General features: G+C 46.1%; 9 protein-coding genes and 4 non-coding genes across 13 annotated transcripts; 7 read left to right on the forward strand and 6 right to left on the reverse strand.

Moving 5' to 3' along the window:
* Window positions 1–3,029: 3,029 nt before the first annotated feature.
* P175DRAFT_0505081 (uncharacterized protein) lies at window positions 3,030–4,002 on the reverse strand. The gene is made up of 4 exons (XM_040898017.1): window positions 3,785–4,002; window positions 3,421–3,696; window positions 3,273–3,343; window positions 3,030–3,169 (listed from the first exon to the last, which is right to left on the reverse strand). Exons 2-4 carry the CDS (start codon window positions 3,595–3,597, stop codon window positions 3,055–3,057), a joined length of 363 nt encoding a protein of 120 aa, XP_040748709.1. The 5' UTR covers window positions 3,598–3,696; window positions 3,785–4,002; the 3' UTR covers window positions 3,030–3,054.
* An 84-nt stretch (window positions 4,003–4,086) lies between these two features.
* On the reverse strand, window positions 4,087–5,921 carry P175DRAFT_0519358 (putative acyl-CoA thioester hydrolase). Its single transcript, XM_040899100.1, has 5 exons — window positions 5,530–5,921; window positions 5,402–5,466; window positions 5,038–5,334; window positions 4,797–4,978; window positions 4,087–4,738 (listed from the first exon to the last, which is right to left on the reverse strand). The coding sequence occupies exons 1-5, from the start codon at window positions 5,827–5,829 to the stop codon at window positions 4,212–4,214; spliced, it is 1,371 nt and encodes a 456-aa protein (XP_040748710.1). The 5' UTR covers window positions 5,830–5,921; the 3' UTR covers window positions 4,087–4,211.
* Window positions 5,922–6,120: 199 nt separating this feature from the next.
* P175DRAFT_0505085 (pepsin-like aspartic protease) lies at window positions 6,121–8,350 on the reverse strand. Its single transcript, XM_040898018.1, has one exon. It carries the CDS (start codon window positions 8,015–8,017, stop codon window positions 6,569–6,571), a length of 1,449 nt encoding a protein of 482 aa, XP_040748711.1. The 5' UTR covers window positions 8,018–8,350; the 3' UTR covers window positions 6,121–6,568.
* Window positions 8,351–8,762: 412 nt separating this feature from the next.
* P175DRAFT_0561003 (uncharacterized protein) lies at window positions 8,763–10,243 on the forward strand (the record flags this gene model as incomplete). The annotated part of the gene is made up of 6 exons (XM_040901014.1): window positions 8,763–8,953; window positions 9,003–9,349; window positions 9,405–9,494; window positions 9,568–9,722; window positions 9,781–9,964; window positions 10,015–10,243. 6 exons carry the CDS (start codon window positions 8,763–8,765, stop codon window positions 10,194–10,196), a joined length of 1,149 nt encoding a protein of 382 aa, XP_040748712.1. The 3' UTR covers window positions 10,197–10,243.
* A 2,074-nt stretch (window positions 10,244–12,317) lies between these two features.
* Window positions 12,318–12,830, reverse strand: P175DRAFT_0446396 (uncharacterized protein; the record flags this gene model as incomplete). The annotated part of the gene is made up of 1 exon (XM_040894338.1): window positions 12,318–12,830. A coding segment is annotated over one exon (513 nt), but the record flags the coding sequence as incomplete, so codon positions are not given.
* Window positions 12,831–14,806: 1,976 nt separating this feature from the next.
* Window positions 14,807–15,691, reverse strand: P175DRAFT_0446472 (uncharacterized protein; the record flags this gene model as incomplete). Its single annotated transcript, XM_040894347.1, has 3 exons — window positions 14,807–15,233; window positions 15,315–15,403; window positions 15,470–15,691. 3 exons carry the CDS (start codon window positions 15,689–15,691, stop codon window positions 14,807–14,809), a joined length of 738 nt encoding a protein of 245 aa, XP_040748714.1.
* A 1,893-nt stretch (window positions 15,692–17,584) lies between these two features.
* Window positions 17,585–17,667, forward strand: P175DRAFT_0t133. Its single transcript has one exon. It is a non-coding gene; the product is annotated as a tRNA-Asn (tRNA).
* Window positions 17,668–18,215: 548 nt separating this feature from the next.
* On the forward strand, window positions 18,216–18,298 carry P175DRAFT_0t134. Its single transcript has one exon. It is a non-coding gene; the product is annotated as a tRNA-Asn (tRNA).
* Window positions 18,299–19,771: 1,473 nt separating this feature from the next.
* On the forward strand, window positions 19,772–19,854 carry P175DRAFT_0t135. Its single transcript has one exon. It is a non-coding gene; the product is annotated as a tRNA-Asn (tRNA).
* An 83-nt stretch (window positions 19,855–19,937) lies between these two features.
* On the forward strand, window positions 19,938–20,020 carry P175DRAFT_0t136. The gene has a single exon. It is a non-coding gene; the product is annotated as a tRNA-Asn (tRNA).
* Window positions 20,021–20,601: 581 nt separating this feature from the next.
* On the forward strand, window positions 20,602–21,537 carry P175DRAFT_0561008 (uncharacterized protein; the record flags this gene model as incomplete). The annotated part of the gene is made up of 2 exons (XM_040901015.1): window positions 20,602–21,043; window positions 21,189–21,537. The coding sequence occupies exons 1-2, from the start codon at window positions 20,880–20,882 to the stop codon at window positions 21,535–21,537; spliced, it is 513 nt and encodes a 170-aa protein (XP_040748715.1). The 5' UTR covers window positions 20,602–20,879.
* Window positions 21,538–21,655: 118 nt separating this feature from the next.
* P175DRAFT_0512468 (FMN-dependent alpha-hydroxy acid dehydrogenase) lies at window positions 21,656–23,333 on the reverse strand (the record flags this gene model as incomplete). The annotated part of the gene is made up of 4 exons (XM_040898678.1): window positions 21,656–21,831; window positions 21,898–22,567; window positions 22,633–23,138; window positions 23,201–23,333. The coding sequence occupies 4 exons, from the start codon at window positions 23,331–23,333 to the stop codon at window positions 21,656–21,658; spliced, it is 1,485 nt and encodes a 494-aa protein (XP_040748716.1).
* Window positions 23,334–23,874: 541 nt separating this feature from the next.
* On the forward strand, window positions 23,875–25,864 carry P175DRAFT_0106705 (3'-5'-exodeoxyribonuclease). The gene is made up of 6 exons (XM_040892336.1): window positions 23,875–24,123; window positions 24,234–24,376; window positions 24,453–24,630; window positions 24,687–25,177; window positions 25,237–25,427; window positions 25,486–25,864. Exons 1-6 carry the CDS (start codon window positions 23,997–23,999, stop codon window positions 25,535–25,537), a joined length of 1,182 nt encoding a protein of 393 aa, XP_040748717.1. The 5' UTR covers window positions 23,875–23,996; the 3' UTR covers window positions 25,538–25,864.
* Window positions 25,865–26,238: the final 374 nt, after the last annotated feature.

The raw sequence follows: 26,238 nt of genomic DNA on the forward strand, positions 1-26,238 counted from the left end.
TACAGAGGACAGGAGAGTACGTACTACTACTACCTATATAGGTCTTATCATTCTCTTATTCGTATTCTTAATCACTCCCTAGTAACTAACTACCAAGGTACGGAGTATCTAATAAACTAAAGCTCCCCTGTCTTGCTGACTGGCCGAATTCCCGGCATCTCTCGGGTCGAACTCGAACTCGAACTCAACAAGGAAAGAAAGAAAGAAGTCTCTCCGGGACAGAGTACGTACGATGTAAATCAATCCAGCAGAATCCCTCTATCTATCTATCTATCTATCTATCTATCTATAGTACGGAGTACACGGAAGTCTAGCTAGCAGAGTATCGTACTCGTACTCCAGACAAAGTAGGAATAAATCTCCGACCTCCAAAGCTCCCCAACACCATCATCATCATCACATTTATACCATTCGAATTGACCACTCGAAACGATACCGGGGACAAGAAGACGAAGATTTAAATCATTTTGAATAAATGCAGTGCACTGCCCCAATGCTCCACTTTTCTGCATAAGTGGCCAGGGCTCAGCTATGTAATGGGAGAGGAGGTCCGAGGATCTGTTCTGATATGCAGGTGAATTGCATTGCTCTTATAAATATGCCAGCGCGCCAGTGTTCTTGATGCTTTGGGTTGAATTGGGGGAGTTGGAGGTGTCTTCATCTACAGAGTACGGAGTACTCTTACAGATACGATATCAGATTACTGCATGTCATAGTTAGGGTAGGGTAGGGTTGGGTCCGAAGTATATCACGTATACCTACTACTACCTAGTAAGAAAAGCGGCATCTATCCTCCGTACTAGGTATTATTTCTTGGAGTATTTAATATTCAATCTTATTTTTATGGAGTATAGAGGATAGACATAGTATAGACTATAGAGTATATTTAGGTAGGCACTCTGTCTATAGTTAGTTAGTTCAGACTGATGATTAGATACTAGATACTAGATACTAGTATACTCCACTTGAAGTACTTCAGAGTACTAATTAATTAATCTGAGTTATGAAAGAAGAAAGAAAGAAACTAACATGTGAAGATTCTGGAATATATTAGTTCATAATCATCTCTCTAATAACTACTAAGCAGTACCTAGGTAATTGCCTGAATTACAGAGTACTCCGTACAGTAGCCAAATTCCATACTTCACATTGAAGATGTCTATCTATCTGCCTTGCTTTACAAAACCGCCTAACCTTACCTTGCTCGTTCCTTTTTTTTTTTTTTTTTTTCGTAATTAATCTCTACAGTATGATTAATGAACCTGACTCGTTCTGGGAAGTTTACAGAACAGAGTACCTGGGCTCAGTACTGTGCGCTGTATGGAGTATGGACTATGGAGTCCTACTACTAAGTAATACTAATAGCACTAGTTAATCTACTCCGTAGGCTACGCGCCTCGGCTCGATTAATCCAAAAGCGCTTTCCGACTACATACTAGCTAGTCTCCTACCTAATCTAGGATACCATCTAGTTCTACTATGGAAATTAGAGTTCAGAGTTTGGTCCACTCTGTCGGAATTGCCGTGTGTTACCTTCGCAGTGCGATTAGGATGAGACTCGGTTATTTACTGCCTACCTACCTACCTAGGATATATATATAGGCGTAGGGAATATGGATGCGTATTAGACTACACTAGACAGTGCATATAGTCATAGCCAGACTATCCGTTCGCAATCCTACTACGTAGATAGAATAGCAGCTTCGGTTTGCTTCGCGGATATTCGTCGGCTAATTCTGCTGTAGTTTCTGTTCTGTATGAGGGCCTTGCTGGTATCTTCCTAGGAGGTTAGCTCCAGGTGCTTTGTTGAGTTCTAGCTAGACCAAGTCGAAAAGCTGCACGCTGTAAATCAGAGCTGGTGGTGTTGGTGCCAGACTCCGTGCACATGCGGTATAGTGTGCTGGGGCTGAGTCGAGCCCAGTAGGGCTGAAAGGGATCTTGCGAGATCCCTAAGTAAGGCGCGTGCGTAGTATGTTTCTCATAGCTCCGGATACAGTGTCTTCTGATCATGTATGATAAAAATTTTGTATATCATATTCAGATTGGTTTTTCTACTCGTTCCTTATTACTTACCCTAGAATATAGAAGGATTCGATCTAGATCTATACAAAAAGCATTGGGTATACAGACAGACCCTACCAGCAGCCAAGACTACGTACGTAAGACTCATTGCACCGCCATGAACTGTAATCCTTTCATTCTCAGAGGTCATAGCCGACTCCTCGGCAGCGTAAGCAAGAAAGCCTACTAGGGCTGAGTGGAGGTTCGCAGGATGAGAATAAAGCTCTCGCGTTCCGTCCGAACTAGCGCTTACATGCTGAGCCCATGGTTGGGGAAGCGAAGCGAAGCACTTGCATCCGCAAGTTCAAGTGCAAAGTGTGATGTGTAATGTGTAATTTGTGTTATGTGTTATGTAATATAATCGAGACTAGCAGCAAGAGACAAAGCCTTCCACCGAAGGATTCATGCGCGTGCGTGCTGACGACTCCGTCAAAACTGGCTGCTTTGCACCTAGGGTTCAGAATCTAGAAGTCTGACCTGGCTGAAATAGGCAATAGATTCTGACCGCATGATGTACCATCCCGCCGATGATGAGGTGCTGACATCCCACCCTATAAAGCCCCATCCGGCGCGCCCCCGAGAAGGATTCTAGCAAGAAGATCTAACGTCGACCTGGCGGCCCCACGAGAAAGAGTATTGCAAGGGGGTTTCCCGTGGTATGATTTGCGGATACCAGCATGTTACGCAACCGTTTTTTTTTTTTTTTTTTTTTGTAAGCTGCACGCCTGGAGATCATCAGGGTATGTAACCCTGAAGTCCCGAAGAAAGGAATAATAACTGGACGTCAAACGAACACGCCCACAACTCAGAAGTTAAAACAGCCCCTAAGCACTGTCACCAACGTCACTCTCACTAGGACGATCACAAGGGCGAGTGCTTTTTTTTCTCAGGCTTATTTTTCGGCTGCAGGAATTGACTCGCCTCATTGGCCATCCGCATTGCGGCATCCCCTCACAGAGCGCTTCTTCAGGCATTCCAAGACATTGAGATACATTAAATATCCCCGGACGGAACAGACGGGAAGAACGAGGGATCCTGTAGTCGTTGACGGCTCCTCTTGGCAGCCTCGACATTACGCAGTCGGTCGATGCGCATCTGGTAAAAGTTCCTAAGCACATACAAAATCAGTTAATGCAGTCATCCAAGGCGTTGAGCTGGCATGCGCCCCTCCGTGCCGCCGACTGGTAGTTGGATTATAACTCATCCCATACTTATGCAAAGAGAAAATACGAGGCGAGTCATCCGACAAGGGTGTGCTTTGTTCTTTCTTGATAGCATCAATCTAAGAACTGCCATTAGCGGAGCAGAGGAGAACGGAGGACTGAGCAAGGGAGTAGTAGATATCTACTTGGTACCAACCTTTTCGTCTCTTTCCTTTTCATCCTTATTCTCGGCATCTGCTTTCTTAGTGTTGTTCTCGGAGGGGTCTTTTTTGTCCTTGGAGTCATCTTTGGACTTCGCGTCTTTCTCTCTCTCGCTTTTCCGTTGCTGCTTTTCTTCATACTCCTTCTTTAATTTTTCTATTTCGCGGTCCATAGCCTCCTGCTTTTTCTTTGCCGCTTCCTCTTCCGCATCAATAATGGGCAAGCAGAAATTGCGGTCTTTGAGATGGACAGGGCAAACATAGAAGAAATCCTACCGAGTCAGTATCAAATATGACGCAACCCTGCCGCGGGGCTTCGCTTAGAATAATGTGAAGGAAATAAAAAAATTAGTATGCTACCTTGTTATTTGGCGTGATCAGAACACTACTAGAAGGCTTGTGGCAGATAGAACAAGACTTCGCGGCAGTATCTGCCACTCGGCGCAGATGCCATACGTTAGGCAGAACCGATGCCATTTGTAATGATCGCGGAGCAGTAGCAAGTTGTAATATTTTAATAGGCGCCAAAAATAAAAGGCAAGATTTGAATAGGGTTCAGACCGTGTAGAAGGTTGACATGATGTCAAAAGTGCTGGGAGGGAGAGGAACGCTGGCTGGTGCGGAGAAATAGAGTTGTCATGTGACGATGGAGAGATGTACTTCAAAACAACGTGCTTTACATTTTCTGTTGGAAAGGAAGAGAGATTTTACTGAAAGTTATATCCTATGATCCTGGAAATCGACAATAAGAAATCTATGGAATGTACAAAACGATTTTCTAGATGCTCTATTCGGTCACACCATCCTGGAGACTGCGAAGTGCATTTGGTTCCTTCGAGCCGGGAGTCAAAGCAGCACGTCTTCGAGCATCTGTCCAGAGCATGTACTCGCCGTAGCTCTTCGGTATCACGCTGATGTCCTTCTCGACCAAAAAGGTGTAGTTGAACATACCCGTTGACTTCTTAGTGCCGTGCTCCACGTCCCGAACTTTGGAGTCCACGCGGACCTGGACCTTGGTGTACTTGCTGTCTAGAGGTTCGGTGTACGCAACGGTAGCACGCAAATACAGCACGCTTCCTACAGGCACTGGGTTCTCAAATGTGCTAGGGTCGAGAGAAATAAAGTTAGGGCGGGTATGGGAGAAGGATGCAGCGCAGCAGAAGGCAAGCTCGAAGGTCTGCTTGAGAAGGAAGCCACCAAAAATCATGAAGTTGTGGCGATTTCGGTCTTGTGGCTGCATAATCATGGCGGATTTCAGGACCGTGTCTCCCATAAAAGCCACGTTGGATGGTCGGTGATCGGAGGATTGGGGTTCTTTGCCGTTAGCGACTTATTAAACAGGAGAGATACATATGCGACAGCGATCACTTACTGGGATATGACATCTCCTTGGTCCACATAGAATGAATCAAGTTACTTTCTTCCGCATCAGGAGCTTTCTCCAGAAGACTCTTTGTCCTCAACGCCTTCTTCGCCTGGTAGTTCTCCTCTCCTTTCTTGAAGAGCTTGCGTTCCTGTTCAGTTTCCACCAAAATAGGAGCAACACAGACGGGCCTGGAATATCAGAATATGGCAAAACTTAAACATCGGTTTTTTTTTTTTTTTTAACTTACTTCTTGGTTACCGGATCAAGTGATACCATGGTAAATGCGCAGGTGATGAGCACATCCTCAGGCTTGGGCTCTTCACCCGCAGCAGGCGCCTTGGCGACTTGAAGGGAAATCTCCATACTCGACCTTCCAGTGGCATATGTGACCTGTCCGCTCAGTTCAAGATCGCAGATCTCCATCAGGGGATGCTCGATGGTGATCCGATCCACTGCTGCAGTAACGGTCATTACGGAATCCCCGGTATGCCTATAGGCGATGACACCCGCGAGGGCATCAAGGTCCATCAGTAGGGATCCCAATCTGCCTAGCTAGTCAGTACTCTCTTCTAATCCCAAGAGAATAAACAGATGACCGATATTAACAGTACCTGATATGCCCGGACGCATTCAAATAAGTATCCAGGAGCCATTTATCCTGAGCCAAGGGAAGAACCTACGCCATCATCAGCCACCGTATATCATTTAGCAAATGCAAATAAACGGAATTAATACGAACAGCACTATAGTGACTATCCGACATTTTCTTCGGCGTCAGGTCTGGCTTCGGACGAGGAGCCTCAGGCTGCCCGGATTTCGCGGCCTCGCGGCTTTTCGTCAGAGCCTCGATCCATGGGGTCTTCACGCGCATAGGCATCCATGTTGGACGAACAGCAGCATTTGATTTACTAGGGTGAAACTCTCGGTGTGGAACTGATGGATGTGATGGTCGTTCTGTCTTGCAGCGTAGGGTTGCAGTGACGGACGCGAGGCATTTTGATCGTGCCACGACGGACCGTCTTGTGCTTAGCGCGAGCATGGTGTCCTATAATTAAGTCTGATATTGATCAAAGACGGGTATAACAGAATAAATTCCGTCTGGTGTTCAAGCGAGATAGAAGTGTACTGAGACAGTCGGTGACTCTTACTCGGCTTCGCCCCCGGCAGCAACTCCTCGGCCTCGGCTTCTATTCCGGAACAAGGCGGAAGCACGCCTAAGAACTATCCCGTCGAGAGTTTAAACTATTGCAATCTGTACGATAAAGTAAAGTATACGCATCATAGCACAGTAGATTGGATCAACCTTGGAAAAAAATATATAGATCGATATTCCAATGGAAACTATAACCCTATTTGCGCCAAGGGTGAAAAAAAGCGCTTGTCTTGTATAAACCCCGTCAAAATGAAGTGCTAGTAACTAGGACACTCACTGGACACTCTCGAAGTAGCTTCAAAGACTTTGATCGGTTCATTTAGGTATGTCGGGCCTGGGGTTAGGATTTGAGCCGTTGTGCAGAGGTTAATTCGCAAATTTTATTTACGTATGCATTTCAGATCGAGTTGGGTGCAACCAAATCTAGTGAAGAAGAATGCAAGTTGTATATATTCATGGCCAGAGGGGTTGCTTCGCGTATAGAGCAAATGCCATGGGTCAACATGCAGTGCTTGATTAAAAATACATATAGGCAAACGGGCGCCCAGGGTATGAAGCAAGTATATAGACATAGGAGGAGGAAAGTAGAGTATGTAAAAAACACGGTCAATGCCAGAAAATTCGGTTAAAGAGAAAGCATGGATAAAATGGCCAAAGCGGGCCAGTAGTATATGGGGGGGAAGCTGGAGCTGGCGCTTCCTGTCCCGGTATGTTGCGCGGAAGTTGGAGTAGCGCTGGTAGTGTTAGTGGTGTTTGAACTAGACGATTCGGAAGCGAATGTATCCGTGGGAGTGGCCGCAAGGGATGTGGTGGTTGAAGATGGGGAGTAAGAGCGCTGGGCAAAGCCGATGCGTTTGTGGTCAAAGTCAAAGACAGAGTAGACATTTTTGAGGTAGGTGTCGCCTAGGATCCAAACATCGTCTCCAAACAATGCGCGGCCGATGATGGTCGAAACACAGCCAGATTCTGCCTTGGACCCAATATAATCCTTAGGGGAGATGGTGTAGCTGACTCCTGAGAAGGTAACCTGTACAACAGCCGTCGAGTTGCAAGGAATGATCCAGTTCTCATCCGAGTAGGCTTGAGAACCCGGGATGAGTGCGTGTAATGCCTTGGCATCATCTGGAGGAACCAGGGCATACGACGTCCCTGTATCAATGATGGCGGATTTACCAGAAAACCCACATGCAACACCGTTGATGCTAACATCGTCCAGAGGGATGGACCAATGAATGCTCGTCGACACGATGTCAGTATATGTGATATTTCCCGTGTACTTGGTCGTATCCACACCACCAAATGTCACCGTCCCATCCTTTCCTCCATCCGAGCTGCGCGATAGGCAGAAACTAACAATGTTTGAAGTGAGATTACTCTGCTCTAAGACAACGTCCATGAAAGTTGGTTGGCCCATGGAGCTATCGTTAGCCCGTCCCAGGCCTATAATACCGTCCATCGGATAACTTTTGAAGTCATCAGACGCATTATAGACCAGACCAAAAGTCATCCGCACCTCAATCTCGGCAATCCTCAGGTTATCCGTAGCAAGAACACCGCTGACCTGGCCAGTCCCATATCCCACACTCCATGAGTTGGATGTCATATTCACCGTCGGGGATGAATTTTCGCCAAAAGTATTGTGTAGTTCGCAGGCTGTGGCCGTGCAATCCGCGCCGAAAACCCAGGTGTTTGCGCCACCTGTGTCCAACATCATCCATACTGGCTGGCCCGGAGAACCGATATTCACCGTTGAGAAGTATGAAAAATCGTAGCCGTCCTGGTTAAGAGCAACAGTGTCGGAAGCGGTGGGAGTATCGGCCAAAACCACCTTGTATCTATTATCGCGACGAACTGGAACCCTCCTGACATCGAGGGTCAGGGTATCATCACCAGAGGCGGCGTCCACATGATCTTGCGGACGATCACCGGATAACAGATTCAATGGCACAAAACGACGCTCGAGTGTGTCTGTGGAGTCAGAGGGAACATCCGGGAATTTAAAACTATAAGGAACAAAGGCTGTGACGCCCGAGAAAAGATGCGCTGCAGTGAGAAGGCATTGTAAGAGACGCATGATCCGGTCAAGGATCTACCTGGAGGACAAATGGGGCAGGATCATTTGATAGCAGGTCAATTGTATTCTGTTGCATGGATAGGAAAGAGTAGACGATTTAAAATAAGGATGTATGAATGCTGATCAAAGAAAGGCAAGGCGGGGGATTTGCTGGAGCGAGAGAGAAAAGGAGCAGGCGGACGAAAATGGGATTCAAGGAAAGACACAGAATACACAGAGAAGTGAGAGAAGTAGTACAACAAGCAAGCAATGCCAAAAAGAAGGAAAATGCGATCAGAAACAAGACAGGATGTTGGAGTCGAAGTCTGAGGTCAGAAGAGGCCCAAGAGAAAGGGTTCGCAAGAAAGCCCCATAATTCCAGTGTCTCCGTCAATCAGACTTCTTTCACAGCGCCCGGTGGGGAACTGGAAGATCGAGACCAGAGAGTCTTGGAGAGGGGAAGTCGAACCCCTGAGTTAGTCTATGTAGGCCCTAGGGTTTGAGGATACAATTATGCATGTTGCATTGCATATCCTAATATTAGCCTGTGTACTTCACCTACTAAACAGCATTATCGATCTCTCAATACGGCTAGTTGCCTCTGAAAAGATTATATAATGATGCCAGCAAGGGGAGTCATGGTTTAGACATTCTCAATAGATACCCTAACTATCAACCTACCTATCTCCCCTTTGTAAACACTCCTCTACTATAACTAATGATTGCATCCCATCGTTTTCAAACGAAGACCACTTCATTTGCAAGAATGGTGTCCAGACTCTCATCATCAGCGCAAGTTTCCTCCCTCTTACCTCTAGAGGAAGAACAGCTATCAAACTACGACCCCCAGAAGTACTACCCAGCTCAAATAGGAGAATCCATTGGGAAATATCGCATTCTCTCGAAGCTTGGATGGGGAGTCAGCTCCACTGCTTGGCTCGCGAAAGATATGTCTCGGTAAGCGAAGGGTCGCGTTATAACTACGAGTATGGCTAATAGTTCGAAGATGGCCGTGGCAGAAGACCCGATACGTTACCTTGAAGCTAACCAACTGTGGTCCTCAAGAAAAAAGGGCTGCAGAAGAGGAGGTAGCGATCTCACAGCATATTGCTTCGTCTTGTTTTGACCATAAGGGCTTGAGATATATACGGCTTGTGCAGGAGTCATTTCAAGTACAAGGACGATTCGGACAACATATTTGCTTAGTGTTTGAACCTCTGAGAGAGCCGATCTGGCGTCTAGGAAGGCACCTGGGGGGCGTCGGCGTACCCATTGACGTTCTCAAACCGTTTTTGAGGATCTTGCTTCAGGGCCTTGATTTCCTTCATTCTGAATGCCATATTATCCATACCGGTAAGGTCATTTCATAACTCAAAGACTTCTCTTGTCCGTATCTAATCAACCCTAGATCTCAAAGCGGATAATTTACTTATTGGATTCGAGGATCCCGCAGTCATCCGAGATTACGTCCGTCAGCAGAGTCTTGATCCGGCACCGTGTATGTATAGTTCGAAATGGACGCCCAATTTGGCAATCAAGGCCTGACTTTGGGCCGCTTAAAAGAGGCACAGGGCTGTTGAAAATCGCTGACTTCAGTGCTGCTGTATTTGGCAATGTGCCCATTATGCATAACCATGATATCCAACCTCAGCCCTTCTGCGCCCCCGAGGTTCTTCTTAATGCCGGTTGGACATACAGCGCTGATATCTGGAATCTCGGTGCAATGGTAAGTCAACTTGTATGCTTCAGATACTACATTTACTCATACCCTTGTACTATCATAGTTATGGGAATTACTTGCTGGTACTTACCTTTTTGATGGGCGCTGTGGTGCAGGTGCAGGTGCAGGTGCAGAGTACTCTCGGGAGCGCCATGTGGCCCAAATGATAGGGCTTCTAGGCAAGCCACCCTCTGAATTTCTTGATAGATGCAAACCCTCAATTCGGAGTAGCATGTTTTCATCGCAGGGTACGTCGCATTACCATATCAAGGAAATCCGTATTAACATTTATTCTCAGGAGACTTTATTCCCACACATCTGATCCCACCGGCGGATTTTAATTTTCAAAATTTGACGCCATTCGTTTCCGACGAGGAAAAAAATCTCTTTATCGCATTTGCACTTCGAATGCTTCGATGGGATCCAGAATCTCGAGCTACCGCAAGGGAACTTCTCCAGGATGATTGGCTTCAGTTTTGAGCGTACTTCCAAAGAAAAATCTCCCTGTTGTGTACATTCAGATACATTGCCCGTCCTCAGGTACATAATACAACATAGCTATTAAATCATCATCATATTCGCTCGGACAGGGGAGACCATACGACGAAATTGACACCATTGATCATATCTGCCTTGGTCGGTTTTCATGTCCCGAAGGCATCCCGTACGCCGACATCATCCACAAGTGCTGAACTCGTCAATACTGCAACATGCAATCTCTCAAAGACGACATACAAAGACATCAATTGTCTCAGCGATTATCTTTCCTGGTCATCTCACTGTTTTGTTCCTTCCAATTGTCGCTTGGGAAGACTCTCCTCATAACATCAGTACGCGTTGTTAGAATCGCTGGCACTTTGGTTTAGGGCCATGCAAGGATGGAATGTTGGAAGAAGGTTGGCATGAATTGCTCTCAATATGTTCTAACAAAGAAAAAGACCGAGCTTTGTCGAGGCACTTCGCGCTCTACTCGATTCTTTCGTCCCAGGGCTTTCTTGGCTTTCAGCATTTCTGAGGCCTATCGTTTCCCTATTTGTATCATCTGCCGGGATTCAACACCGAAATAACCTGTATCCCCAAGTCACGAATTGGATGTCTAATACCACTCTCAATTCCGGCCAAGACGCGACTGTGGTCCTTTGTCTTGCGACGCACAGATCTAGCTCTAGATTCTCTTTTCATGAAGTTGCTGGGGTTGACCTCCTCCTGCATGAGCGTGTGCTGGTATCTCACGAAGCACAGTCCGGTTATTCTATTATCAGAAACCGGGCAACCAAGATAGGTAGCAATGTTGGGATGCCTGTGCCTGATTCAAGTTTCGCGCAGTGTTGCTTCTTTGAGAAACGACTCGGCAATCCACATCGGTTGCGACCCTTTGTAGATCTGACCGTAGCTGATCAATGGGGGTCTTTTGATAAAAGAATCGTTCGGTATCGGATACGGCGCCCGTGTCGTGCCTGAGAAGCCATAGCTTCCATCAACCCTCCTCAAAAACTTCATTTATTTCCAGAACATGCATGTCTTTTCCTTCTTTCTCAATGTTGGTATGTGGAAGGCATTCCTGGGACAGAATCAGCAAATAAGTGATACAAGAAAAAGCCCAGTTCAATGAGCATGATATCCATTTCCCTAGATAGGTTAGGTAGTTTTGGTGAAATATGTAGAGCTAGTCTGTTTCTGGAAGGAACTGGATGGGCCAATCCCAGTGAAGAATCAAAAATACAATTTTTGCTCCAAAGCATACCTAGGGACGTTTAAACAACAATCATTCGTCCTCGGTAGGCATGTCCACGTTGATCTTAAGAATGTCGAAGAAAGGGGGCAGGCCCTTGCACCAGTTTGTGTACTGAATCCTAGCGAAGTCAAAACACAGCTGGACCTCAAGTCATGACGTGAAACGAGTACCCTGTGAAACATTATATGATGATGTGCTTATTATGTCTTCGATGCACTTCTACATATGCCTACTCTTGGTCATCCTATTTTAATGAGAGACAGCAAGAGCAATCTTCTGTACAGTAGAATATGTTCGCGCTGATAAATATCCAGCACGAAGCTTGATGTTACCGTCGATGCTGGGTAGCAGATCCTGGAATGGAAAACCCTTCGGCATCACCAAATCGACCATTCGCTTGTGTCTTTCCGCAGCACATCCTGTGAAGCAATTGAATTTCGCTAACTATCGCCCCCAGCCGGCTTTCATTTAGATACAGAGCCCACCCGGGAAAAACAAACACCTAAATGTTTAATGACCTGTTTGCCGAGTTGTCTCCACCCGGGCCGTCCCAGGAGACACAATCCACAGCCCCAGCGCCTGCTGAAACTCAAACTTTGCACAGCTGGTCATCATGGGTCCTGGGTCTCTCTACTACTTTGATACAGGATCAGTCGGACAATTTCTGTTGTTGCTTTTATTCCAAAGCAAAAAACGAAAACCTGGTCGCTCACGGCGTTCCTTACCTTGGGGATGGAGATACGCCGCGCGCTTCCACTTGGATTTCTGAGTCTTTCTCCACTTCCTCCCACTCTATTTATCAGGTTCAAGGCAGCGCGACGCTGTTCTTCATGATCACGAAATCTCTAACCCTTCTCAAGTCAACACTAGTCTTCCTCTAGCAAGTCAAAGGGCCAGATATCGCGTAGATCTCCTTCGTTCCTAATTGGTTCATCGTCATCTGGATCTTTGTTTTCCAGAACGGCTTGCAACATTCCCTGGAACATTGCCCTATTTTCTGCTTTTGCCGCTTCCCAGCCCTCTGGGGGAACCCATCCATCAGATGCACAGTCAAGCAAGTTTGACAAATCACGCTTCAGGTTCTGGGCCGCTTCAAAACGTCTGTATTCCTTCTGATGCAAATCTGTCTCTTCTGCGAACGGCAAGGAAAATGGGCACGAGCCAGAAAACCCGAGTGCCTCCCAGTCTTTTGAGGTCTGAATAAGCTCATGTCGAAAAGCCACTGCGCCATCTTTCCATGTTCTGTAGCAGTACCTAAAAGGTCGAAACAAGCCCTCGTTCATCAACCGAGGGCGAGCGAGCCTCGGGGTGAGGAATGGAGTACAAATTTCGTAGGCTTTTGTGCATAAATCGCCGTCATCTACGCTTTGAGCAGATATTCCAACGATTGCTCCACACACAATATTGGATCGTTGCCACTTCAGAAGCCGTGGCTAATTTTGCAGGACCAGCAAATGTGAAGGGCAGTCGCCCGACGGCTCGTGAGCCATCGTCCATAGTGAAAATGAACACCCTGTTGAAACCGCCTTCTTTTTTCTCGCAATTCTTGATAGATTTTGCTCCGTCGAATAAGCCTAGTATCTTCCGGCAGAGTTCGTCAAAGTCGAAGTCAATTCGGCGTATATGGCGTTCACGATTGTCGTTCCGAAGCCATCGACCGCCTGTGTATGAGTGAGGGACCAACCCCTAGAATCATATCAATACCAAGGTACACCACCTAATCATCGATCGGGCTTACCGTGTACCGTTACTTGGTCCATTGCACGCCTCGAGAAAAACTGCATGCGACCGAGTTTGGGGAAGAGGGATTCGGACGTGATGCTGGAATTGACGGATGGTCGGATGTAATGAGGCAATGGCCAAGTCACTTGTGATACATAGTCGGGATGCCTTTGTGCGGCTCATCATGTGGAAATAAATTAATGAAAGAAAGACCACAATATTACTGACTATAGATTAATTAGAGTTGCTCAAGAATGTTTGTCACTTTGAAATAGATGCATCTACCCCACACCTGACATACCAAGCACTTGGTAGTACGGAGTACAGAGTACGTAGTCTCAATAACTCCCAGCAGGAAATATCAAACATCTTTTATCGTTGCATTACTGTTTTCCATCATTACTGAACTTATCCTTCACAGCCCCTAGGTACCATACAAGTAGGTATAAATCCACTCATCTACCTAGAAATCGCATACCTACTACCTACTACTAGTAAAGGGAAAACAGCATCCAACATCAGGATATCAGAGTGAATTTCTACCTCTCAGCACTCAATTAACGCTCTCATCCGCTACAGCTATTAGTATTGGAATAAGGCAGTAGTAGTCTCAGAAATTGTAATAAATGCGCCCATTCTGTGAGAGAGAAAAAAACTCCATCTTGACCTTCAGTTGATGGAAGAATTCAGCAAACACTTTCGGAATATATCGGATACATAACAACCAGCCAGATTCAACAACATCATCACCACCACACACCTACATACATACCAGGTACCTAGGTAAGTTTACTACCTAGTATCTACCTAGTAACCAAGTAGTTTTTTTTTTATTTGTTTCATTTTATTATAGAACCCAGAGCAAAAATAATGATATCAATCAATATGTCAAATTAAAGAATAATATTTTATCTCCAATCATAGATTACAATGATAAGATATCAAAATTCCAATAGCCGAGAAGTACCTTGGTTATATGTACGGTACTCCGGAGAACAGGATAAATATTTTTTTGTGGATCTTATTGATTTGAAGATTATCGGTGTTTCCCCCCCCCCCCCCCCTTCTTTTATTCTATGGAAGATATTGGAAGTAGGTACGCCGAAGTTGTTGCCCTAATGGTACGGAGTGCGTTTTATACAATTCGGCTTAGGAGTAGATAGGTACTGACTGGTATGTGTGTAGCACTCGGTATGTGTTCCTGTTCTGTCCCAACTACTTACTGCTAAGTACCATCTAGCAGATGTTACGATCATCCATCTGGTTTGTTTTAGGCGAGGAAGGTCAGGGGAGAATACGTCCGCCATAGAGGGTACAGAGTATGAAGTATTAGTACCTATGTATAGTTAGTCAGTGATCTACTCGAATAGGCTGCGTGTGTTTCCATCGAAGACACATGAACGTTACAAGGCAAGAAATTATACGGGCGTAGCACAGTATGTATTACCGGAGTAGACCCAACCGAGTTAAAATACTGGTGGGATTCAGTTAATCAAATTTCGGCAACAAACTTGACTGAAACTTCATACTGAAGGAGAAGAAAGAAAAGGTAAACCGACACAGAAACCCACTATCGAAGTGGCATCATACAGCGCTAGAATTAAAACAAATTAAGGGGGAAACATGCAGGAAATCATTTCTGAAGACTCTGCTGTTTAGGTCCTAAAAGATCGTCCAAAAATCCAGTCCACAGTTCTTGCACAACGCCACCGTGTTCACCCTTCTGTTGCTTCTTCAGCTCTTCTCCAAGTCTCGATTTCCCAACAGCCTCGGTTAGAGAGAATGGGTCGATATCCACCGAGTGGTTATCGACGACTTCGGTCATGGGGCTGGCGGAGACGTTGGCCCCATCGCCAGCCACAGTGTAAACCTGGGGTTTCATGGGAGAGCCGGAAGGACGGACTAGGTTATGGTGGGTGTAGATATCGGGAAGGATCGGGACAGGTATTTCGGATGAAGCATTAGCCTCCACAATAGAGGGCATATAGACAAAATCGACGGTGGATGAGTCATTCACAGCTTTTTGGGAGCGGGAGGTGTTGAATTGACGGCTGGGGGTCCTGAAATGCGTGGAAAGCTGGTTAGTGTCCCGAGAGCTTCTAGTGCGGCAACAAAGCGCCATAGTATAATGCGGTACGTACTCTGTCTTCGCATTGCTGTTGATTCTCCTCATGGCAATGCTAAAGGCACGGGATTGAAGAAAATCATGGTTGGAGAGGCGCTCAACAAGCTGCAGAAAGATGTATTGTGAGTTTTGGCTGTCCTGGAAGATACACTATTCGAAAGAAGGGCATACCTCGGCTTGAGTACCGGTGGACCCCAAGGAGCGCTTCTGGCATTCGCTCTTGAGATCTGCCAAGCTGCGAGTAGACCATAAAGTCACCTTGTCGGAAACCCTGGCAGGCTGTGCGGAGTTGGCGCCAGTGATATGTAGACCCCGGCGCAGGGAGGGAGAGGCTCTATGTTGCTGGGAGAGCAGGCGAAGAGCGCGCAACGAGGTTGAACGAGGGGCGGCCATTATGGATGGAGATTGAGATGGATAGGTAAAGATTTTTTAATTGAGTAGCCAAGGTAATGAAACTTATAGCAGCCAAATAAAGAACAAAGGTTGAGCTTAGGAATGTATGTACTAGTGAAGGAGCTTGAGAGTGATGCAGCGCCAAGAGTAGGTAATATGAGATCAAGTAAAGCAGGTAGCAGGAGTATGCTCAACTACACAACGCGGGCTAAAGGAGAAGGAGGAGGAGGAAGGACGAGGGAAAAGGACCGGATATTGGGATGGGAAACTGAGAGTACTTGAAGGTCAGCGGTGTTGCAGGAACCGTTGGGGGGATGTTGAGCTATCCACTTCTTCCTGCGGATGGACGACCGGGGCGGCGGTCTAGCCAAGTCTGCCGGATGTTTAATAGTACTCCGGAGTCTCCCCCCCTAAAGAAGATCGATCGATGAGTCTATCAGTTTATTTGGGTCAGATGATGTCTGGTATGTCCACATTCTTTCTTCTTTTATCCCGTTTCCTTTTTAATTAATGGGTCTTAAATATTACTTTTTGGTCTCTTGTATCCGAAATCCTCGGTATTGGTTTAGAAATCTATTATTAACCGAGAGCGACGGGTTTTTCTGGTCTAGAGAGGGGTAAAGTTTGAAGACAGTCCCCGTCCCTTCCCTCCATTTCGATAATAATATCCATGATATCCTCGCCTCACTCTCTAACCATTCGGAAGCACAGGATGCATATCTCCCGGTGTACCACGGACTCTAGAGTCTAAGTAAGCCAGTACGAAGTAAACTCCGGTCAGGCAATATTTACATCCATTATCAGTTACATGTCCGCAACTTGCTACACCGGGAGTTACGGTGAGGGTTATCAGAGACTCGGCAGCCGTCTTACGAATCGTACAATGAGCAATTGTCCCTCCTGTAGGACGATGAATCCCCTCTTCCCCTCTCTATCCGCGATTTATGTATCGTAAAACCCCGGGAGCTTCTTCCAGATGAGTTGTACGATCGAATATGATAGGACGCATCGCTAGGGATCGTTTTTCTTCTTGAGTTTACTGGTGGATGACTCCATAACTTCCACCTTGATCCATGAGTATAATGACATTTACCATCAATCTGCATCTTATCATTTTCACATTCAGACAGCTACTTTTGATCTTCATCCGGTCACAGTCTTACACGTTGGACTCCGTCGACCATTGTCTTCTGTATCGATACTCTGCAACCACCCTCAGTCATGACGTGGATGATCTTCGTCGGTATCAAGGAGGGGGGAACTGGCAAATGGACGACAAACGGTTAAAAGAAAAGAGTCCATACTTTGGTCCTTTACACTTTTGAGTGAGTGTGCATTCATCCGTACAATTCTAGAAAATAAGCGGTTAAAACTTCCAGCACGTTTTCTTTACATACACGAGTACATTTTCGTACCTCCTCGTAGCATACTGAGTTATTCCGCAAACATCAGGGAATGACCATGGAAAAAATGGGGACGACTCGATGAGAGACTCACTAATCGTGGGGGGTGCAGCAGCTCCGCTCACTAATTAATGGTGCTGATGATCAGTAGCTGATGATTATTTCTACTGTGTAGATTGAGGAATAGCGAACGCCAGACACGGCACCGCTCGGAGTTCCCAGGCTAGTCAATTTGTTGGGGATGGGCGGCGAGACCCCCTTGACCAGGGGGCACGTGAGCTTCTTTTTCCTCCACCTGATCAAAATTACTGCATTACTGAGTCAAATTTTTCAGTATTTGGTCTTGTTGTGATGTGAAATTTTGGATTTGTACTGTGGATGTCACCTACAGCCACTAAGTCTGAGTCGGTAGATGAGATTTTCAGCCAAATGAGGGAGGACGATCATCCTGGCTCATAAGGCCATCAGTAAACTGTAATAGCATCAAGTCGTCTCGGTGGCGCAATTGGTTAGCGCGTGAGACTGTTATACAGTCCTATCTCGAGGTTGTGAGTTCGAGTCTCACCCGGGACGGTTTCCTTTTTTTGCTGCAAAACTATTTTTTTTTACGACTCCCCCTCCTTTCTTGGCCAGAGGTACTCGAAGATGGGTGTATGGTAAACCAATACCGGCGTCAATAAGACAATGCGCAAGATAGTAAGCTGCAAAATTACTCCCCCTTGTGAATGGAATATCTGCTCTTATCCAGCTTTTTCATGTCCATCCACTGTCCTCCGTACTTAATTTCGCCTCGAGGTTGAAGGCGATTAATGGGGAATTAGCAGCTTACTTTACCTATAGTCGAAAGAAATAAACGTCGTATTGGGCGTAGTATTAACCAAGGTATGTTTTATACTAACTATTCTCTCTCCTGTCTGGATTAGTTAACTAGTTATAGTTAACTAGAAGCTCCAACTTACTAACCGCCCCTTCCGACCTAGTCTCCAGGGTCACGCCTTGTAGTAGTACCACAGAGTAGATGCCAAGGAATCTTTGTTTATCATGATTTTATTTTCCACCGAAAACCACTACCCTTTTGTCTTGGTAATATATGCATATCTGTGCGCCACATTCAACAAGTCGTCTCGGTGGCGCAATTGGTTAGCGCGTGAGACTGTTATACAGCTCTATCTCGAGGTTGTGAGTTCGAGTCTCACCCGGGACGCTTCTTTTTTTTTCCATCAATTTTATGATTATCGTATCAGTCTCTTTCATATAGCCCAAACAACAGTCTTTTCAGTCACGGTCGCACAGCCAGTAGAGTTGTGCCATGGACAGGAGCAGACTATAAACCCCCGACAACAACCAAAAATGGTCATATATTATACATTTTTATACATTACATGCTGATATCTAAGCACTCATGATTAGTTACATTATGTAGTTATTAGATGCTCGAGGGAGTTACCCATGTATATCCATGACAAACAGCTCAGTAATATCAAAAACAGCGCAACACCAGTTCCAACAGACGGTATGTAGACCCCACAGTATTTAGGGTGTCCATGTTGTTTTTTGGCAGTATGGAGCTCAATGTTTAGCAACCCGGAGAACTTTGATGTGGAGAGACCGTCCAAGTAATATATATTACTCGCGGTGTTTCAGGACCTTGGGGGGTGCTTCAACCAGCCCACCAGCATCCGAAAACGACAACTAACGGGCAGTTTGCTTTTGGATATGTGACCAATACTAGATGTCCTAGGAAACTTGTTTGACCGAGGAGAATTCCCCGTGCGAAAGTGGCCGTATGGTCTTGAAGTGCCCTACAATGAGGTGTATCGATATCCTGGAAGTATGTATATATTGGCTTCACCTTTCTCATGGCGCTCTCTAGCTGGGCCTGGGGGTGCCTGACCAAGGATCCTATTATTTTGAATGCCAGGGATAAATCTACAGCCCGTCCAGGTCTGTACGGGCTGCGCTTCTAGGTGGGGTGGCTTGGCTACTTTCTTCCCACGATCAGTCTGCCCTAGTAGTTAGGATAGCTATTCAGTAATCAGGTAAGATCACAGCAGTACAGAGGAGAAAACCACCCTAAACATATACTCTTGCCCCATAAAGGTTATAGTAATTGGCCCTACGGTAAACGCCAACCATCTGGACAATTACCAGCATCAAATAATGGAAACAAATGGCTTTTTATATAACCCATGAACTTAATACCAGGAGAGAGGGGGTTGTAGAGATAACCTGGCATCTGAGCTCTATGTGATGCCCCACAACAGTCGCTTTCAATGGGGATGGAAAGGTGTTAAATTCCGGGGGTGGTTACTCACTATAGGCAGGTTTCCGTGTATGAAAATCAGCAATTCATCTGAGGCCAGGGGGTCCTTTAAGCCAGACCTCGTGAAGGATATATATAAAACGGAATAGACCAGAAAGATCTATAGCATATTCGTAGCTGTAAGTATGCATCTAGGCTATTTTATTACCTTATTATGTTTATTATATTCCGAACCATAGTTTTACAGTTTTCCTTTGATTATGTCACAAATATCTCTACTCCTAAACCATGTAGTAACAACGACAAGCTTATATTAGGGTTCTTTGGAAGCCCTGCGTAGATCTCGAGAACTTCCAGGTGGTTTAAGGTTTGCAGCTTAAGTAGGCAAAGTTAAGCGCGTTTCAACATCGCCTCGTCTCGGTGGCGCAATTGGTTAGCGCGTGAGACTGTTATACAGTCCTATCTCGAGGTTGTGAGTTCGAGTCTCACCCGGGACGTTTCTTTTTTGGTTTTTTTCCACTTGAATCCTCTAAGTGGCTGACTCATAGTGCTAAAACTAAGCGCGTTTCAACATCACCTCGTCTCGGTGGCGCAATTGGTTAGCGCGTGAGACTGTTATACAGCTCTATCTCGAGGTTGTGAGTTCGAGTCTCACCCGGGACGTTGACTTTTTGCTCCTTCTTTTTATTTTTACGCTACCAGGGGTGTGTCTCTATTTCCAGTGAGTGATATGGTAGACATTAATTAGACTTAACCCCCCCCCCCCCCGGGCTGTGCATGGCGCGGTGCCACTTACCTGCAGTAATCGGTACAACTCCCGCTATACCACAACTGTACCCTGGTGGTCATGACAGAAAATTACCGTCATGGTCAGTCATGGTCATGACCGGGTGTTTTCAGACGGTCATGACCTGACCGCACGTGATTAGGGTGGGTCTGTTAGTAGCCAATAGGGAGCTTCTAAAGTCTTAGTAATAAGATTAGGTAATCAGTAACTAACATATAACTACTATATATACTACTATTCCTAATTAGGACTAGCCAGAAAAAGCTAACCTAATCAGGCAGGCAAAATGACGATCTGACAACCTGGAAACCGTCATGACGGTCATGACCAAAATTTCGACGGTCATGGTCATGACCGTCATGACCAACCCCAGGCCTACAGGCTGAGTGGCACAACATATTGGAAGAGCATACCATACATACATATGTATCCTTTCTTTCCCTTCATTTCCATCAAAGTAATCCCCAAGCATATTAACCGATACAGTCACAGCCATTACACGGTTTTCAACCTCCACTGCTTCGTCAACCTTACTGAATATCACCAATACCATCAACCCCGCCCATAGAGACAGGCACTCCACAAGCCGGATCTATGTTCGAGAAACTTGAGCATATCTACCGGATGCTCCATCCCAGCTAGATGGAATGGGCCTAGAACTTGACACCCCCTACTGCATGCAAGTTAAGGCCAGAATTGGACCCTATCGAGCACAGCTTAATACAATAGAGCTGTATGCATGGAACCCTTGCATCCTCGATTAAAACCGACCCTGCATACTTTAAACCGAACGATATTCCGGCATTCCACCACCCATTATCGCGTCTGTCGAGCATCGGTAGCCTCTTGGAGAGAGCGGCGAATCTGCCGGTCACAGTCGCCCCGAAGCTGAGGACCTGGTGATATTTAGAGCTGGTTGAACGCGCCCCCTAGGGAATTAACCGAATGCCGTCTCCGACGGTCCAAGCAGTTGCTTTGGAAAGTGTAAAACCAGAAGATACGCAGGTTTCCCTTAAGACAAAGGATATGTATGCATGTGGATAGCATCTGTGTTGAGACGGTGCCTTCGGTTTCCTCCTCCAGCGTGGTCGAGTTCTTCGAGACTGAAAGGAAAGAGATGGAAGCGCTTGCTCGTATTATACGGAAATTCCCCAACTGGGGGCAGACGTTTCCAACATTGAAGCGTCACTCTACGTATTCATTCAACGCACAGGCTAATGATCTGTTCTATAATCCTCACATTCGTTCTGCGCTGTATTTGTATTCGCCGGAGCCGTTCAAAGCGTGCGATATCATTTCCTTTGACTCGAAATATTGCTCTACGTCATTTAAACTATGTATCGATGATATTGGGTTGGTATCTCCCATTGAGGTGTTGAATACCAGGGATTAATGGGGGATATTTTAGCCCTAGTCTATGCTTGGTATTTGCTTTGGCATAGGTATCGCCAACCAACATAGATTTGACCACATCTTGTATCATATACGGTTCATTATTGCCAGGATTTGTTCTAGAGTTTAGATATGTTTGGATTTCGCCCTTTGGCAACCTTCCGAGCATACGGATGCAACAGGCTCCCTGGGACTAGGTGGTCCACATCTCCAGTGTTAACGAGATGTGGACCGGCATCGGCAAGTGTAGCGATTCCGTTGTTTCGCATTGCCGTCTCTAACTCGTCTCGCATAACTAAACTATGATTAGCATCACTCCTGAAGAATACAGATGGCAATAAAGGTGGCATGGGTAGCTTACTATCTATCAAGTGTTCGACTCCGTCTTGGCCATAGTTTGCTGCAAAGAGCATGCTGCGTCCCATACCCACAGCAGTTGCACCCAGGCAAACAGCCTTTAGAATATCTGTTCCTCGTCGAATCCCGCTGTCCACATAGATTTCCATCCTGTCAAAGATTTCCGGACAGCGTTTCTGGAGCTCAAGGAGAGTGATGATGGACGGTGGGCTCGTATCAAGATTACGACCTCCATGATTGCTCAGCAAAATACCGTCCAACCCGGTCTTCATCGCTAGGATGGCGTCGTCTGCAGACATCACACCCTTTAAACACACAGGAAGGTGTGTATGTTTTCGTATCCATGCGAGGTCCTCCCACGTTAGTCCAGGATCAATGAATCCTGCCATTACACGTCCCAAGCCACCTCCCTTGCTATCGTTCTTTGCCTTGGAGGGAGCCATAGGAACCGATAGGCTTTCGTCAGCCTTGACTCGTTCGTCTGCTTCCCGCTTGCCTGGCCATGCTGCATCAACCGTCACGAATACGGCCCTGATATTCGGGTTGGCGGAGCATTGGCGTAGGAGTGCTGCCGACTTTTCGCGTTCTCGGTTCACATACAATTGGAAGAAGAAAGTTGCCGAGGGTGCGGCGTTTCTAAGCTCGTTGATCGAGTACGATGAATTGTTGGAGACCTGCTCGATAGTGAGAAAGGGGCCACTGGATTGTTGACAGCGTGAAAACAGCGTGATTGGCGTACTCCTTGCACAATCCCTTTGCTCTCACACGCCCGAGCGATAGCAAGCTCCCCTTCAGGGTGAATGAGCTTAGCCATAGCTGCTGGGCTCACAAACAATGGAAGTGAACTGTCGACTCCAAGAATGGTTGTTTTTGTATCAACAGACCGAACATTGCGCAACACTCGCGGTCTGAACCATATCCGATCGAAACAAGATTTGTTCGCCTCGCGCGTTATGAGATCAGTTGCGGCACTGGAATAGAATGCCCACGTCTTTTTACTCGAAGTTTTTGATGCCACACGTTCAAAATCATGCGCATTTATTAGTGTATCAAGTGGTGGTTTCTCGTTTCTCCCGACGGCTGCAGAACTTTGACTCGTTGGCTCTCTACGCCATTCCCCGTTCACAGTCGACTCATCCAGCTTACCCAAACATTTCCCTGGAGCTAGGTTTGATTTAATGAGTCCAGGGGTGTGGACTTCTGAATATGCCTTCGTAGCATCGCGACCGGCATATTTCAAAATGACTGGAAATTATGTCGAAGAAATTAGTGGCTGTTATTTTGCACTCTGACAATCTGAGACTTACTTGTGGACCCGCCTGGATGTTCATCCAGAAAGTCTGTCACATCCCAAACTTGATTATCGACAACAATCCAGCAATCGTCTGGTGTGTTGTGGCTTGATATCTGCTGGGTAGAGAAGAGTTTCTCTTGCGCCATCCTTGAGTGATATGGTCACTAGCAGTGCTAATTCCCTTGTGGGGTTCTCCTTCAAAATGGGAACGTGAATATTGGAGGTTGCTCGGACTCACAAATAGATAGGAACACACCTTTCTTTGACTTCGTGAAGAAGGAGAAACAGCAGTTTATGAAAATGATATATGGGGTGGAAATTCGGGAGAGGAACTTACATAGGGCCTCCACATTTCTCTGCGGGAAGTGCGGAGGCCCAATTAGTACTCCAGCTGTTAGTGAGGGGTCCCACATCGGCATAACTCCGCCTGTTATATAACTAACAGGTCAGGTAGTACGGTGAACAGCCAGCCCCCAAGCAGATACGCCATTTGTGTTGACATATCCAGTCAGTATAGATCAAGTATTTCTTTCCTAGGGTATTATTCTCCAGTATTGTCCACTTAATTGCCAAGACTTTCTCCCCAAACGTGATTTCTGGCCAAGAATCGGAGAATCCCCGAGTTGTGCATGAAGGATTATATAAGCAAGTATACACCAGCCACCATTGCAGTGGCTGGTGAGGGGCCAAGAGTTTCAGGCACAACCTTGGAAGGTGGACGCCCATACGACGACAAAACGAACAAGGTCTTTCAGCCGCAAGAGAAAGGGAAATTGAAGTAAAAAAAAAGGCCACTTATTCCCCCCCCGATGAATGTGGGCCTTGCTGTAAGCGATATATCCAGGAAATTCGGAAATATCAGTAATATATCCTGTGTGCTTAGAAGGGGTGCAGTTGCGCTTCCCTCACCGGCTTCTTTTTGGCAGGCCAAAAGAGGTATGTTCTAATTGCGATTACAGCCCGGTAATTTCTGGATCATAAGGAATTGTCTTCCTACTTGGCTAAAGAAGGCTTTGCTTAATGAACTTGCGCTCACAATTAAACAGTACTCTCCATTAATTGCCCTGGCCCTCGCCCTCGGCATACTGTGCTTCCCACAGTATCCACACAAAGAACTTCTAGACATACTTTTCGAAGTGTATCACCACTGAGAATGGGTGATATGTCGAAGCCTTTACGATATGTCGATGTATGTCTTCTCTTCCTGAATATAATAATAATCCTGATGTTGTGAAAGCTGATGGAAAGGCAACGTATTAATTTAGATTGGGATCAACCTAAGTGACCCAGTATTCCAGGGAAACTACCACGGAAAACAGGTTCATGATAGTGATTTAGATGACATTATCCAGCGTGCACGAGATGTGGGCTGTGAGAAATTTATGGTGACGGGCTCTGATCTGAAGGAGTCAAAGCATGCCATCGAGCTTGCCCAAAACTACCGTATGTTGTGGATCCACACTCCTGGTTTTCCAGAAGATAGTCTAACGTGAATTTAGCTGGCTTTTGTTATGCCACAGTTGGTGTCCATCCTTGTCAAGCAAAGCTGTTCGACAGTTTCCCTGGTGGTCCCCAAAAGATGATTGACGAGCTCAGGTCATTGGCGCTAGAGGCGAAGAAGGCAGGCCATGCGGTTGCCTTCGGTGAGATCGGGTTAGATTATGATAGACTTTTTTTGAGTCCAAAAGAGCCACAGCTGAAGTATTTCGAGGCCCAACTTGATCTTGCAGTGGAGATCCAACTTCCGCTTTTTCTTCATTCGCGAGCTGCTAGTGAAGACTTTGAACGACTCCTGGCAGCTAGGCTGGAGAAGCTCCCGAAACGGGGACTTGTGCATAGTTTCACGGGAACCCTCGAAGAAATGGAAAGAATAGTGGCACTGGGCTTGGATGTTGGTGTTAATGGATGCAGCTTGAAAACCGAGGAAAACTTGGAGGTTGTAAAAGCCATTCCCTTGGATCGAATTCAGATCGAAACGGATGGGCCCTGGGTAATTATGACCTTATTGCATAGTGAGGTAAACCAATTTAGCTAATCATGGGTTGGCAGTGTGAAATCCGTCCGTCTCATGCTTCCTCGAAGTTCTTGGAAGGATCCCCAGCGCTGCCAAAAGCCGTCAAGAAGGAAAAATGGCAAAAGGGATGTATGGTCAAAGGTCGAAACGAGCCCGTGGCGATCGTTCAGGTTGCTCATGTCATCGCTAAACTCAAGGGGACAACGGTCGAGGAAGTTTGCGACGCGTAAGTAATTGACACCACGTCATGAAGAATACTCAGCAGCTAATACATTTCTCATAAGCGCCTGGAATAATTCTATCCGAATGTTTGGGCTTGGAGAAGAGGATCCATGATCGTTCCCACCCTCTTTCTCTGGCATTTTGCCTTGACCTTGGGGTTGATTTTTCGGCTGGACTTCGACATTATGCCGGCAATGAAGAATTTCTATAGCACAAATTGGTGAACGAGGGTGTGGATAGGCTTTTGAATTGGGCTGAGTTGGGGTGCGGGCGAAGTAGTCTACTACACCAGGTCCCGTGCAAAACTGCAGTCATACTTCAGTCAGAGTCCACGACAAACTGACGACAATTGCAGAAAACCTAGTATATAATTTCCATTTCCTCGTTCCTTCCTTGCTTCTCTCTTCTTATTTTCTCCATTTATCCACTCGCTCCATCTCTATTTACTGCTTATACTCACTTTCCTGTCGATAATCATTTTGGTTAGGAGCACGGTAGGTTGCTATCACCTTTCCTTGCTGAAGGTTTTCCCCAGTACTTTGCCCTTTCGCACTTGTTTCTCTGTCAGTGATACATAAGGAGTTTGATTTTCTGTTAAATGGACGCCTCCTTCTTCAGACATTTGTTGTTGAAGTCCTTTTTTCTGCAGGTGCCAGTTCTGTTTACTTCTCTTCATACCTCACCGCCCCCATGCCTCTTACTATAGCACAGCACTTTTATTTTCACACTCTGTTACTTTTAACTAACTGTTCCTCACATAACAGTCCTCTCTTTCCATCGTTTCATCTAGTTTCAACTCGTTTGAATCAACTCTC

The sequence above is a fragment of the Aspergillus ochraceoroseus genome (genome assembly GCF_002846915.1).
Source record: "Aspergillus ochraceoroseus IBT 24754 chromosome Unknown P175scaffold_11, whole genome shotgun sequence".
Classification (NCBI taxonomy): domain Eukaryota; kingdom Fungi; phylum Ascomycota; class Eurotiomycetes; order Eurotiales; family Aspergillaceae; genus Aspergillus; species Aspergillus ochraceoroseus.